At 53.7% G+C, this 14,869-nt stretch overlaps 1 protein-coding gene across 1 annotated transcript; it reads right to left on the bottom strand.

Annotated features, from left to right (window-relative positions):
- Positions 1-1,573: 1,573 nt before the first annotated feature.
- On the bottom strand, positions 1,574-4,254 carry LOC133629309 (acrosin-like). Its single transcript, XM_062019962.1, has 6 exons — positions 4,181-4,254; positions 3,449-3,649; positions 2,991-3,259; positions 2,340-2,485; positions 1,927-2,145; positions 1,574-1,651 (listed from the first exon to the last, which is right to left on the bottom strand). Exons 1-6 carry the CDS (start codon positions 4,252-4,254, stop codon positions 1,574-1,576), a joined length of 987 nt encoding a protein of 328 aa, XP_061875946.1.
- Between the last annotated feature and the right edge of the window lie 10,615 nt (positions 4,255-14,869).

Raw genomic sequence — 14,869 nt, 5'->3', positions numbered from 1 at the left:
CGCCCACTGGAGTCTGACAAGAGCTAATGACGAGATACAGGATTGATTCATTCCAATAGTTTTCCAGGCAAACAAGACATGCGAAGCAGCACACTGTGAAACGGAAACAAGGGTGATGGAGAACATCTGAGGGGACAAGGAGTCCCCTGACCTCTGACAGGAAAAGGAGATACTGGAGAGCGAGAGATGCAAACAAGGGAATAGAGAAGCCTACTGATAGAAGTCGACCAGCTCGCTGAGGAACAAGAAAGGCAGCAGCAGCTCTGTGAAGCAAAGGCACTGTAGAGCTGTGTGACTGGAGTGACTGATGAAAGGCACCATCAGAACTGCCATATGGCTGGTTTCTCAGTGGCAGAGGTCTGTTTTCACTTGAGGCTGCTGCAGAGCTGTGAAAGCCCCTCTTCTTCTCCAAGAGAAGGGGAGGAAGTTCCTGAGTTCTCGCTGTCATCTTTTTGAAGTTCCTTTTCACATTTGCCTGGACATTAGTTTGGGAAACACCAGAGGATTTTTCTGACACAACTGAAAAGACTGCTTGTGGCATAGGCCTGGATTGTGAGACGGCACTTGGAGATGCCCAAAGCGTGGGGATGCCTCACACACACAGATGGGCACCTCACACACACAAATCCTTGGAGGGGACAAGCAGGAGGTGGGCAAATGCTGCCCTTGTGTTGGTCTGAGCAGGCTGGGAGGGGATGGGCTTGCAGGGCCCCCACCCTCTGCGACCCCTCAGGCCCCACAGGAGTGGAGGCCCCTCAGTGGCTGCTGCAGGACAGTTGGGGGGATAAGGAGAGCAAAATCCCCCTTGTGCAAACTGGTGGCCCCCGAGGGCTGGGGCTTCCCTTGAGCCCCCTGGCTGAGCCCATCTCCCCAGGGGAATCACCCCCCACACTCTCCTCCCCAGAAGGGTTTTACCCCCTTTAGGAGCCCTGGCCAGCAGCACATGCGGTGCTGCACCGCGGGGACGGGCCCTGGCATGTGCTTCCCACGCACCCGCAGCCACTGCGGGATTTGCTGGCACTGCCCCAACACCTCTGTCCTCACACAGCTCCCACACAGGTCTCTTTCTTTGCTGTCCCCTCGGCCTTGGGGGCGTCTCCACTGGATGGTGCTGCTGAGAAAACCCAGTGCGGGCAATGAGGAGGCTGGGGGTGGGATCCCAGGGATGCTGCAGGACTCGCCGTAGCCCACAGCCGGGGCCAGGACAGCAAACCCAGCAGCAGCAGCAGACCCCAAACTGTGTCCTGCTTCCCCCCCAACCCTCACCAAGGATATGGGGCTGGTAGACCCCAAATTAAAGATTGGATTCTGCTTTTAGCCCCATGATGACATCCCTGACACCTCCTCCCTGCCCCCTGCCATCCATTAACAGAGACCAGCGAGGAGCCCCCCTCCGCGGCCGAGGGGGCTGAGCCCCCAGGTCCTGGGGCTGGGTGTCCAGCCAGGGCTGGGCTGGTGAGGTGACCCCTTCCTGCAGGGCAGAGGGAGGGGAGCCAGGCTGTGCTGCAGGGACACCAGGAGGCAACGGGGCCTTTTGCTTTTTCTTTTGCATTTAATTTTGATGAACACTGTGTCAGTAACTCTCCACTTCAAAGGTTCCAGTGCACAGGTATTGCTGCACTTCTGCAGCACCGGTGCAGAGGCCAATGAACTGTCAAACACAACAGGAAACTCATATAATCTTACAAAGTCCAACAACACTGTGTCCAAAGACACTGCTACAGCTACAGCTTCTACTGACTACTGCCTAAGCACTACTGCTGAGAACCTCCAGTGAAGGCGAGGGGCAGGACCCAGCCGTGCTCAGAGTCCTGCTGCTTAAGCCACTTTTCCCTGCAGAGACTGCAGGAGCTGCTGGATCCAATTAACGAAATCCAGCAGCTTCTGGAGTGGGAATGAGCAGGACTCAGTCCCTGCTGCTGTTGCCAGGGCTGAGCCTTGTGATGGCCTCTTTGGCCGGGCGAGTGTCGCAGCACTTCCTCCTGAGCGAATCCGTGACTGGACCCAGTTGAAGAAGTGCTGGGTGGAGGTGTAGACCCCAGGCTGCTTTGGTCTGGCACAGCCTTTCCCCCAGCTGGTCAGGCCCACGAGCCAGAAGAAGTTGGCGTGTGGAGCTCTGCAGACGAGCGGGCCCCCGCTGTCACCCTGCAGCACAGGACAGAGGGTGAGGGGGGTGTTGGGGAGCCCCAGCAGTGTGAGGGTGATGCTGGGAAGCCCCAGCAGGGTGAGGGGGGTGTTGAGGAGCCCTAGCAGGGTGAGGGGAGTGTTGGGGAGCCCCGGCAGCCCCACGTGGGCCAGGGCTGCGGGTGCTGCCGGGGCTGGCCCGTGGCTGCTCCTACCTGGCAGGTGTCGATGCCGCCCCGCGGGTAGCCAGCACACAGGTTGTAGCTGCGCACGGCCCCTCCGTACCACTCGCTGCTGTTGCAGAGCTTGACATTGATGAGGCGGACCTTGGCCTCCTGCAGCACGTCGGATGTTTCTGCAGCTGTGAGCATGGCAAAGAATTAGCCCCCAGCAGCTCTGGGCCACTTCCCCTCCCCTGTCTGGGCAGAGCCCTTCCCTGAGCCTTGGCTTTGCACCCCCAAAGAGGCACTCGACCCTTGTCTGATTTTAGGCCATGACTCAGAATCATAGAATCCCAGATGGTGGGGTTGGAAGGGACCTCTAAACATCATCTAGTCTGACCCCTCTGCTCAAGCAGATTCCTCTAGATCAGGTCACACGGGAACGTGTCCAGGAGGGTTTGGAAGACCTCCAAGGAAGGAGCCTCCACGCCCTCCCTGGGCAGCCAGGGCCAGGGCTCCCTCATCTAAAGAGCAAAAAATCATCCCGGGTCCTGCAGCCTTTCCTGACGGGAAAGTCCCCTCAGTATCGCGGCAGCCTGAGGTAGCTCAGGCCCCTGCCTGCAGCCTGAGCCCGGCCCTCGGGCAGCCCGAGCCGTCTCCCCAGGCTCGCCCCAGGCACACAGGCGCTTTCCCGGGGGCACTCACAGCCTTCCGCGGTGTAGCCCCAGCCAGCGACGCGGCAGTCTGTGAGCTGCGACACCACCACGTCGGAGAAGTGAGTCACACACGCCAGCTGCACGTAGTCGCTGCACTGCACGGGCTCGTCCAGCTCCAGCAGGGCGATGTCGTTCTCCAAGGCGCCTTTGCGGTAGCTCTCGTGGATCAGCAGCCGCTTGCTCTTGCGCACTTGGGCCTCGGGGCCCAGCTCAGACAGCCGGGTGGCCCCGATCACCATGCGCCACGTCGGGACGTTCCTGGGGGGCAGATGGGGAGCAGAGGGCTCAGAGGGAGCCCAGCAGTTCCCTGCCTCCAGCTCGCCGAGGGAGAGGCCAGGTGCCCCGCGAGCCCCGGGCTGCAGGAACGGCACCAGCCCAGCCCGTGCCGAGCACGGGACGGGAACTCTGCCAGTGCTGGGGGCACGGCCCTGCCCTGCTCCTACTCACCTGTACTTGTCAAAGCAGTGTCCTGCGGTCAGGACCCACCGGGGATGGATGAGGGAGCCTCCGCAGATGTGCCCGCTGCCCGCTGCCCCGGGAAGCTGGATGCTGACGATCCAGGGCCAGGCTCCCGGGGAGGCATCGCTGCCGCCCACGATGCGCGACAGCCCGTGCTGCTCAGCCAAGGGCCGGGTCCCGCAGCTTCTCCTGTCACCAGAAAGTCACGAGTGTCCTGCTGGAGGGCTGGCTGCTGCTGGGGCTGCAGGGCAGCCGTCTGCCCTCCCCACCGGGCAGCGCACGGACAGCGGGGCCGGGGAACCCTGCGCCCCGGCTTCTGCCTTCGCCCCGCAGACGAGTGGTGCCAGCAGCCCAGCTCCCAGCTCCTGGGGTTTGGGAAGCTGTGGCAGGGCCATGGGGAACCAGTGAAGCCCATCATATCATCGAATCACACAGTCACAGAATGGTGGGGGTTGGAAGGGACCTTTAGAGATCATCCGGTCCAACCCCCCTGCAGAAGCAGCTCCCACCTTGATCAGGTCACACAGGAGGGTCTTGAAGCCCTCCAAGGAAGGAGCCTCCACACCCTCCCTGGGCAGCCTGGGCCAGGGCTCCCTCACCTCACAGAAAAAACTGCTGCCCCAACCTCCTGACACCCACCCTTTAGATGTTTGTAACTATTAAGAAGATGCCCCCTCAGCCTCCTCTTTTCTGCCCAAGCTCCCTCCCAGAGCCACTTACCCACAGCTTTGCACTGAGGCACTCACAGGCCAGCAGCACAGGCCCAGCAGGACCAGGACAATCAGAACTTTCATCACGCTGACAGCACGTGGCAGCTCCAAGAGCCAAGGGCACGTGGCAGCTCCAAGAGCCAAGGGCACGTCACCCCCAGCGCTGTGTCTGATGCCGTAGTGCTGATAGTGCCTGGAAAGCCTCGGCCGGGGCGCTGATGTCACAGAGCTGCTGCTTCCAGGGGGATTCTGTGTGGGGCACCACGAGGGGCCCAAGCTGGGGGGAGGCAGAAGCAGGGGTGGACACCTGAGGTCACACCACGCTCAAAAAGCCCCTTTTCCTCCTCTTTGCTCTTGGTCAAAATTGGTTTGGGAGCAGCATGACTTGTCAGAGAGCCGAGATCTGGGTTGTAGCCGCAACCCCAAATCTCCAGGGTGCTGTTTGGCTGCGCACAAGGGCCAAAGGCCTGTGTGTGTACTGCCTGCAGCAGGGAAATGCCACTTGGCTTTCCCTGGCTCTCGGTACCACCTCCTGTCCTCTCAGGATCCAGCATTTGGTCAGCAGAGAGCCTCAGCAAAGTTGTTTCACCTTAACTGCGGTGGGATGAGGATGAGGCACAGGAGGGGGTCCTGTTCTCAGGGACTTGTAAGGGTTGCTGGGTAGCTGAGTAGTTGTCGTGTGCAGTGTTCAGCGGCTTCACCGCCCCAGAGCTCCTGTAAGTTCAGTCAGTGGTGGCTACAGAGTGATGTCACTTGACTAGCCAGCAGCTATGTTGGGTGACTTGGACCCTGGTCTTTTTGGATTGCAGTGGGAACTCAGGCAGCTGACACAGCCCCTGTATTTACATGCTCACTGACTCACAGCGTCAGTAAGCACCAGGGGACATCCCACTAGGCTCATCCCAAAGCAGCCTCCATTGCTCCTTCCCTTGATGAAAAGCTGAGCCTTCCTTTTCTGGTAAATAAGCCAGTCATTGCACGGTTACTGAGCCCCTCTCACTTGCTGGCAGAATTTGCAAGCCTGGGACCTCGGACTTGCCTGACAGATGTGACAGTTTCCCTGGCTCTCGGTCTAAATGGTCTTCGTGGTGTTCTGAGGAAAAGGAACAAGAGCTCAGTGACACCTCGACGAGCAGGAAGAGCTTATGGTTACATCTTCCTCTGTCAAGTGCCCTCAGCTCAGTCTCTGCTCCCAGGTCTCAAGGGTCACCCCCAGACACAGGTCAGAGTGCCAGAAGCTGCTCTGCTGTCCCTCTGTGCTCTTGACCAAGGTCTTGTCTGCAGAGGCTGAAGGAAAGCAAAGAGGTGGGCAGCTGCTGCTGAGCTCTGATGTTTGGTACCTTACGGTGTGCACAGGTTTCTGAAGGTCTTGCAAGGAGGCCAGTGCTGAGGTGAAAGTGACTTTCCAGCCTAGGCCCCTTTTTGGGCTGAGACAAAGGCGACCATTGCTCTGCATCAGCTTTGCTCCTCATGGATTGTGTTTCCTCTTTCGGCAGGTTCTTGCCCCCGTAGACTGTTTTCCTGGTGGAAAGCCTGACCTGTCTCGCCTGCTCTGCTTGTGTGGACGAGTCACTGAGGCTGCACAAGTGGCCTGCTGAACTGTGACAGGAAGGAGGCTGTTTCAAGGGACATTTTGAGTGCAGCTGGCTCCACATCTCCACCTGGCCCTTGGGATGCCCAGGAAACAAAAACACCAGCACCACCATTTTGCACCCTAAATGTGCACATGAAGAATTCAAGTTCCTTTAGACACAACAGTGTCCAAAGTCTTGGAGTCTCTGAAGTGTGCCAAGGCGTGTCTCCCTTGCCCCAGAGAGATAAACTTCATCAGAAGGAAATCTAGGCTGGAAGAGGTGGTTTTCCAGTGCTCAGTGCTCACTGCACAGGACAGCTGCCACCCAGCTTGCAGAAGAAAGGGCACAGTGCAAAGCAAGTAGAATCAAACTTGACTGTGCTGTATATGAAGGAAACCTAAAATGCAGGTTCTGTGTGCTGAACACAAGAGTGTTCTGTGGGAGGTGGAACTGAAAATGCTGTGTGCCTGTCTGAAGGGAATCCCTTCAGGGCCAGTGTAGGTCGAATTCCCTGCACTAGATCATTGCCACTAGCAAAAGCTTCTCACAGGGACAACTGCCCAGTGCTGCCTCTGTGCCTGGGGGCCCTCAGCAGAAGAGCATTTCTTCTCTGCACAACAGTGTGCTCTGACCACAGATGGGATTTTTAAAGCACAGCAAGTGTCAAGTTCAGCTTTAAGTCTTCCAACCCATCCAAGCAATTTGGGTATTTGGGCGCAATGGGCAGAGGAGCAGGAGAGCCAACTGTTCCTGCTTAGCAGAGGGACGGGGAGTAAGAAACAACAAGGATTGTTCTAACCAATGATGAAACTCAGATAGTTCCAGCAGAATGAGCTGTCTGAGAAGGCTTCCAGGTGGTGTTAACTGAAGTCAAGGAGCTCACAGACGTACAGGAACTGGGGGGGTGCTGGGTTTGCTGATTCTCTGGAATTCTATTGGTAGCAAAACTGAGTGATGGTGTTTCAATGACGCAGCTGCCTGTTCTTTCCTGCTCTTCTCCAGCCCAGTGTTTCCTCACTAACCCAGCATCTGGAAGAGCAAACAATGGGTGCTTTAAAAGTCTCCCTCTCACTGCAGTGGTGACAGGTTTCTGTTGATCTCCTAAGGACTTTACTTTGGCTTTGGTTTGACATTTTGGCCACCTGGACTTGAGAATTCTCCCTCCCTTTTCCACCCCCCTTTTCACATTTGTTGCCTGGGATTCTCCCTTTACAGTTCTTGCTGGACATTTATCCACACTCTGTGCTCTGCACTTGAAACAACCAGCAAATGATTTCCGATGGAACCTGAGGCTCTCTACACCGGCCTGATGCAAAGGCAGTTTGCATCAAAACTCCTCCAAAATCCTTTTTCTCTCTCAGAATTGCACCAAAACCTCATTTTATCCCTCACAACTCCCCCAAACCCCACTTTTTCCCCTCGAAACAATTCCAAAACTCCACTTTTTCCCTCAAGATGGCACTTTTTTACCCAGCACTTCCCAAAAATCCCACTTTTTCCCTCAGAATAGCACCCAAAACCCACTTTTCCTCTGAAAATACCTCCAAAACCTCACTTTTTCACTCAGAACTCCACCAAAACACCACTATTTCCCTCAAAACTGCACCAAAACCCCGCTTCTTCCTCACAAAGTTCCCCAAAACTGCACTTCTCCCCTCAGAACTCCACCAAACCCCACTTTTTCCCCTCAAAACTGCACCAAAACCCCATTTTCCGCCTCAAAACACCACCCAAACTCCACTTTTACCCTCAGAATTTCCACAAAACCCCACTTTTCCCCTCAAAACCCCACAAAAAAAATTGTTTTTTCAAACATCCACCCAAACCCCACTTTTTCCCTTTAAAAATTTACCAAAACCCCACTTTTTCCCTCAAAACTCCACCCAAATCCCACCTTTTCCCCTCAGAATTGCACCAAAACCTCATTTTATCCCACAACTCCACTGCTTTTGGCCCTCAGAAATGTACTCCATCCCCACTTTGCCTCTCAAAACTCTTCCAAACTACACTTTTCCCTGCAAAGATGCACCAAAACCCACTTTTTCTCCTAAAACTCCAACAAAACCTCACTTTTGCTCTCAGAAATAAACAAAAACTCTACTTTTTCCCTCAGAATTGCTCAAAAACACCGCTTTTCCTCTATCAAATTCCACCCAAATCCCAACTGTTTTCCTTTAAAATGCCAAACCTCACCTTTCCCCTCAGATTTGCCCCCACACCTCATGTTATCCCTCAGAAATCCCACAAACCCCCTCCCCCAGCACCCAAACCCCCTCCCCCAGCACTCAAACCCCCTCCCTCAGCACCCAGCCCCCCTCCAAAACTCCTTCCCCAGCACCCAAACCCCCTCCCCACCACCCAGGCCCCCTCCCAAACCCCCTCCCTCAGCATCCAAACCCCCTCCCTATCCCCCTCCTCAGCACCCAAATCCCCTCCCAAACTCCCTCCCCAGCACCCAACTCCCCCTCCCCAGCACCCAACCCCCTCCAAAACTCCTTCCTCAGCACCCAAACCCCCTCCCCAGCACCCTGAGCCCTCCCCATCCCCATCCCCCATCCCATCCCCCCCCAATACCCCATTAACCCCTTCTGTGCCGCCGCCCTCCCCAGACGTGGACGAGTGTTCGGGCCCCCCCCGCTGCCAGCCCGGCCGCTGCCTCAACACCGCGAGCTCGTTCCGCTGCCTGTGCCCCCCCGGCCTGGCCCCGCCGCTGCCTCCCCCGCGCCTGAGCCGCCCCCCGCCGTATTTATTGTGTAGATCAAGAGATTTAAGGCGGGGGGGGGGGGGCGGCATTGTGGCCCTCGGGATGATGGCGGGGGGGGACACCTATGTGTGTGTCCCCCCCCTTGGCACCCGCTGTGCTCCCCCCTTCTCAGTGTTGGGGGGTCGCGGGGGGAGGTTTGGGGGACCCCCCACCCCAACACACACTGTTACAGAATAAAGGTTTTGTATAAAATGAGGGGGTTTTGTTTCGCCCCCCCCCGTGAGAAATGGACGGGCCGAGGGGAGGGGCGGGGCCTGGCGCTGAGGGGAAAAGGGGCGGCTTTGGGTCTAAAGGCGGGAAAAAGGGGGTTTTGAGGGGAAAAAGGGGTTTTGGGGTCTTAAGGGATAAAAGAGGGGTTTTGAGAGGAAAAGGGGGGGTTTGAGGGGAAAAATGGAGGCTTTGAGGGGAAAATGGGAGGTTTTGGGGTCTAAAGGGATAAAAGAGGGGTTTTGAGGGGAAAAGGGGGGGTTTGAGGGGAAAAGGGGGGGTTTTGAGGGGAAAATGGGAGGTTTTGGGGTCTAAAGGGATGAAAGAGGGGTTTTGCGGAAAAAGTGAGATTTTGGGGTCTTAACGGATAAAAGGGGGGGTTGAGTCGAAAAGGGGGGTTTTGAAGGGATAAAAGGGGTTTTGAGAAGAAAATGAAAGATATGGGGGTCTAAAGGGATAAAAGAGGGGTTTTGAGGGGAAAAGGAGGGTTCTGAGGGGAAAAATTGAGGTTTTGAGGGGAAAATAGGAGGTTTTGGGGTCTAAAGGGATGCAAGAGGTTTTGAGGGGGAAAAAGGGGGGGGTTGAGGGGAAAAATTGAGGTTTTGAGGGGGAAAAGGGGGGTTTTGGGGTCTTAAGGGATAAAAGGGGGGGTTCAGTCGAAAAGGGGGGTTTTGAGGGGATAAAAGGGGTTTTGAGGAGAAAATGGGAGGTTTTGTGGTCTTAAGGGATAAAAGAGGGGGTTTCAAGGGAAAAAGGGGGGATTGAGGGGAAAAACGGAGGTTTTGAGGGGATAAAGAGGGGTTTAGGGGTCTTAAGAGTTAAAAGAGGAGGTTTTGAGGGGAAAAAAGGGGTTTTAGTAGGGAAAAGGGAGGTTTTGAGTAGAAAAAGGAGAGATTTGGGGATCTTAAGTGTCCTGGTTTAGGCCCATCAGGGAACAAAGACCACGATTAGCCTCCAGTATGGAAGAGGCTGAGAATTGCTCAAGGGCAGGGAGAGCTTAATTGCCGCTGAAGGTTCAGGACAAAGCAGACCAGGCCACTCGGTTTGGGGAAGAAAATAGAGAAACAGTGTAATGCAACATCAACTAAAACATACCCCCAAAAACCCAAAACATAACCAAAATGAAACAACACAGAGCAATACATCAATGAGGAGTCCAACCAGCCTTTTGAAGAACACCTTCTTGCCACCCCTCCCCTCTTCCCGGGCTCAGAGCCCTGATCCCGGGGCTTTTACCTTGTTCCCCCCTGCACGGTCCGGGGGGGCAGGCAGTGGGGGTTTCAGTTAGTCTGTTCCCCATAGCTTCTGCCGTTTGTCCCTCCCCAGGACGGGTGAACTCCACACCAGTCCTCCCTGCGAGTCCGTGGGGTAACTCACACGCATGGCAGCCCTGCACGGGCTGCTCCGATGCCCACTGACTCCAAAGGCTGCAGCTCGTCTCTGCCTCTCGTGTGGGGCTGCTCTGCGGCGTGCAGGCTCTCCAGCACGGCCTGGGCCATGGCCCCTCCCCACACAGTCCCTCTCCCGTCCGGGCTCACTCACACGGAGCTGCTGGGAACTCTCGCTCCTGCCATGGATCTCCAGAGGCTGCAGGGGCACAGCTGCATTCTCGCCACGGCTTGCAGAGGAGTCTCTGGTCTGTTGCTTCTCCTTCCTTCCTCCTTCTCTGGCTGAAGGGTCCGCGTGGTCGCCTCCATCTCCTGTCACTCTTACACCTCCTGCCTCGCATTCCAAATTCCCGTCCCCTAAATAGTGCTGGCAGAGGCGCCAGATTGGCCCAGCCGGGCCGGAGGTGGGTGTGAACCCAGGAGCCGGGGGAGAGTCCGCAAACTCTTTCTCGGGTCTTCACTGCAACCCGCTCCCCCTGTTACTAAGCCAAAAGCTGCTCCTTGCTAAACCAGAACACAAATAAACAAAAACTCTACTTTTCCCTCAGAATTGCTCAAAAACACCGCTTTTCCTCTATCAAATTCCACCCAAATCCCAACTGTTTTCCTGTAAAATGCCACCCAAACCTCACTTTTCCCCTCAGATTTGCCCCCACACCTCATGTTATCCCTCAGAACTCCCACACACCCTCACTTTTCCCCTCCAAATCCCAACAGAAAACAACTTGTTCCTTCAAACCTCCACCCAAACCCCCACTTTGGACCTCAGATAGTTACCAAAACCTTCCTTTTTTTCTCATAACTCCACCCAGACCCCCACACTTTCCCCTCAAGATTTCCCAAAAACCTCACTTTTTCTTTAAACACCCCAACAAAAACACATATTTTCCTTCCAAACTCCACACAAACCCCCACTTTTTCTCTCAGAATTGCTCCAAAACCCCACTTTTCCTCTCAAAACTACACCCAAATCCCAATTGCTTTCCCTCACAATTACCCCAAAATTACCGTCTTTTGATCCCTCAGAACTCCCCCAAAACCCCACTTGGTCCTTCAAAACTCACACAAAACCCCTTTTCTCCTCACATCTTCCCCAAAGTCCCTCTTTTCCCCTCAGAATTACTCCAAAACCTCACTTTTTCCATCCAAACTCCACCTAAACCCCACTTTTGCTCTCAGAAATTTAACAAAACCCTGCTTTTTCCCTCAAAACACCACCCAAATCCCACCTTTTCCTTCAGAAATGCCCCAAAAATCTCATCTTTTCCCTCAAAACTCCACCCAAATGCCACTTTTCTTTCTCAGAAATGTACTCAAACCCCACTTTACAGCCTCAAATCTCCTCCAAAATCCTTGTTTTTCCTCTCAGAATTGCACTAAAACCTCATTTGATCCCTCACAACTCCCCCAAACCCCACTTTTTCCCCTCAAAACGCTTCCAAAACTCCACTTTTTCCCTCAAGATGGCACTTTTTTACCCAGCACTTCCCAAAAATCCCACTTTTTCCCTCAGAATAGCACCCAAGACCCACTTTTCCTCGGAAAATACCTCCAAAACCTCACTTTTTCACTCAGAACTCCACCAAAACACCACTGTTTCCCTCAAAACTGCACCAAAACCCCGCTTCTTCCCCCAGAAGTTCCCCAAAACCGCACCTTTCCCCTCAAAACTCGACCAAAACCCCATTTTCCCCCTCAAAACACCACCCAAACTCCACTTTTACCCTCAGAATTTCCACAAAACCACATTTTCCCCTCAAAACCCCACCAAAACACTTGTTTTTTTCAGAAATCCTCCCATACCCCACTTTTTCCCTCAAAACTCCACCCAAATCCCACCTTTTCCCCTCAGAATTGCACCATAACCTCATTTTATCCCACAACTCCACTGCTTTTGGCCCTCAGAAATGTACTCCATCCCCACTTTTCCCCTCAAAACTCTTCCAAACTACACTTTTCCCTGAAAAATTGCACCAAAACCCACTTTTTCTCCTAAAACTCCAACAAAACCTCACTTTTGCTCTCAGAAATAAACAAAAACTCTACTTTTTCCCTCAGAATTGCTCAAAAACACCGCTTTTCCTCTGTAAAATTCCACCCAAATCCCAACTGTTTTCCTGTAAAATGCCACCCAAACCTCACTTTTCCCCTCAGACACGCCCAAAAACCTCCTTTCATCCCTCACAACTCCACTGAAATCACACTTTTTCTCTCACAATTGCGCCAAAACCTTATTTTATCCCTCAGAACCTCCCCCAAGCCCTACTTTTCTTCTCAAAACTCTACTAAAACCCCACTTTTTGCCACGTAAGAGGCAGGAAGGAAAAACCAGAACAGGGAGCTATCTTCAATCCCACCCATTTGGACTGCTCAGCTCCCACTGAAACAACACATGCCCTCCCTTAACGTATACCACTGAGTATGGGAGCTACAAGAAAGCAGGAAGGCAGACCCCAGCTACAGTAGTAAGTAGGTCCCCATGCAGTCTATCAGCCAGCACGGTGTCACATTTGCAGCTGCTTTCCTGTGGGAGCTATCTTCAATCACACTCACTTTGACTCCTCAACTCCCATTGAAAAAATAAACACTGTCGGTAGAAGTTATATATCTCAATGGGAGATATAGAAAGCACAGAAAGAACCACTTAAAAATCAATGGGTGTAAGGGAACTAAAGAGAAAAAGGGACAAAATGGGGTCAGAGACTAAAAGGGACGTGGAAAGAGAAGAAGAGAAGGGAACGAGGAAAGGCAAGGGAAAAAGGAAACAAATAGGGCAGCAAATGGATGAAAAGCAACAGACAAAATTAAAAGCAATTAAGGGAACGAGGGGAAAGTTGAAAATGAGCGTCAGGGAACCACTATGGACGTGCAGAATGGACATCTAATATACTTTGGCAAAGACATTGGAGGCAAAAAACCATCAGCATGTCAAGAATTGTTGTGCTCATAGTGGGGTCAGCACAAAGGACACGGGCAGCGAGTCAAAAGGAAACAGGCTGATTGATACTGACATCTAAAGCGTGAGCATACACTACACTCCATCCACCAACTGCATCCAGTCATGGACAGTAACTAAGGAAGAGACATCGGCAGGTGCCTGAGTTCTCATCACGCAGACCCGCAGTGGCTGGGGAGCCCCAGTGCAGCCAGGACTTGCAGAACCTGTTGCTGCAACTGGGGAGTCCCACGCAGCGCGTCCACTCGTAGGGGAGGTCTCCAAGAAGGTCCAGCTCTTCTCTTCTCGAATCAACAACGTCACATCACTCCCAAAGCGGGAACAGCTGGTTGCACACTGCATTGAGATCCCCCCCGGAGCCTGGCCAGGGCTCAGGGAGGAACCAAGGGAGTTTCTTTCCCTGTTCGGCTCTGATCATGTATTTTCACGCCAGGCCAGACACCTGGTTTCATGACCTCGACAGTTGCCTCCAAACAAGCAAAGGAATCTCGTGGCATCTCTCTTCACTAACAATTCTATTCTGTCTGGCTACGTCTGTCACTAATCATCACACGTATTTCACTGATCATCAGACACTCACTTCATCTCCTATTTGGCTGTGAGGTTCATTAGAGGTCAGCTTGAGTTTGGGGCCTGCTGCTCAGGCCTCAGCACTTCAGTTGGTCTTTTGACCGACAGGTGAACCCTCACAACATTTCTTTTCCTTTGTTGGCCACATAAAACATGAAATGAGACACGGAACAGAGATTAGAACAGTGACTGCAAAGCCACCAGGCATTGCCAGCCTGGGCCCACGGTCCTGTTCCATCCCGCCCTGGGCTCAAGATGTTGATCCATCATTTGGGTTGCAGTGGCCAAGCCAGCCAGGTGCCTTCTGAGGCACAGCCAATAGCTCCTCATAGTATGTGATGAGCAGCTCTGCCATCCACATTTGCTAACAGGAATCCACAAGTGATGACAAAGCATCTGCTTGACGTGGCCTGAGCAGAGCCGGGCCAAATACCAAGCCGAGGTTGCTGCCTGACGTGCTTTTCCTCATAGTCCTGCATAAATAGGGAAAAACCCCCAAATCCCCAGGAGTTAGAGGGTTTTACCACTTCTGAAATATTTTAGATACTAAAATATTATGTCTAAAGAGGCCAAAAGTCAGTAGAAACCTGACCCTTCAGTGCAGCAGCTGGGACTGACCCTTCAGTGCAGATGCATTGGGCAGCAGCTGAGACTGACCCTTCAGTGCAGATGCATTGGGCAGCAGCTGGGACTGACCTTCAGTGCAGATGCATTGGGCAGCAGCTGGGACTGACCCTTCAGTGCAGATGCATTGGGCAGCAGCTGGGACTGACCCTTCAGTGCAGATGCACTGGGCAGCAGCTGGGACTGACCTTCAGTGCAGGTGTATTTGGCAGCAGCTGAGACTAAGGGTTTTCTAGACAGGGTGTTTTTCCCATGCCATTGGGTGAACACAGAGAATTGCCCCAGGGTTCCAAGAAAGCTCTTTTTTTGGGGGCTCATTTGAGAGTTATTTCTGACTCCACCTCAGAGCTCAAGATCAGGGATCTCAGTTGAGACCTGCCCACCAGTCCATGGGGTAAGAAGCCCATTGTTATCCACTGCCTCCATGGTGAGAGTCCTCCTGAGAAATGCCAGTCTTGATGAGTGGATGGAGTTGCCACCAACCTTCCTGTATTCCTCGGAGCTTTTCTTCAGAGCCTTCTCAATCAAGATGGTAGAGTTTGGCCTGGAAAGATTGGTTCTGGACAGTGAGGGCCTGGAGGGCAGACACACCAATAAACACCCCAACCATGTTCTC

The sequence above is a fragment of the Colius striatus genome, unplaced genomic scaffold (assembly GCF_028858725.1).
Source record: "Colius striatus isolate bColStr4 unplaced genomic scaffold, bColStr4.1.hap1 scaffold_38, whole genome shotgun sequence".
Classification (NCBI taxonomy): domain Eukaryota; kingdom Metazoa; phylum Chordata; class Aves; order Coliiformes; family Coliidae; genus Colius; species Colius striatus.
The sequence above is the reverse complement of the archived record's forward strand: the minus strand, read 5'-3'. Positions and strand labels throughout refer to the sequence as shown.

Bases quoted from the DNA above. Each gene is read 5' to 3' on its own strand.
- LOC133629309 (XM_062019962.1), bottom strand. From the start codon at position 4,254: ATGAAAGTTCTGATTGTCCTGGTCCTGCTGGGCCTGTGCTGCTGGCCT. The intron at 3,650-4,180 runs GTAAGTGGCTCT...TTCTGGTGACAG, and splicing joins GCCTCAGTGCAAAGCTGTGG to GAGAAGCTGCGGGACCCGGC. The intron at 1,652-1,926 runs GCAACAGCAGCA...TGTGTTTGACAG, and splicing joins CATCACAAGGCTCAGCCCTG to TTCATTGGCCTCTGCACCGG.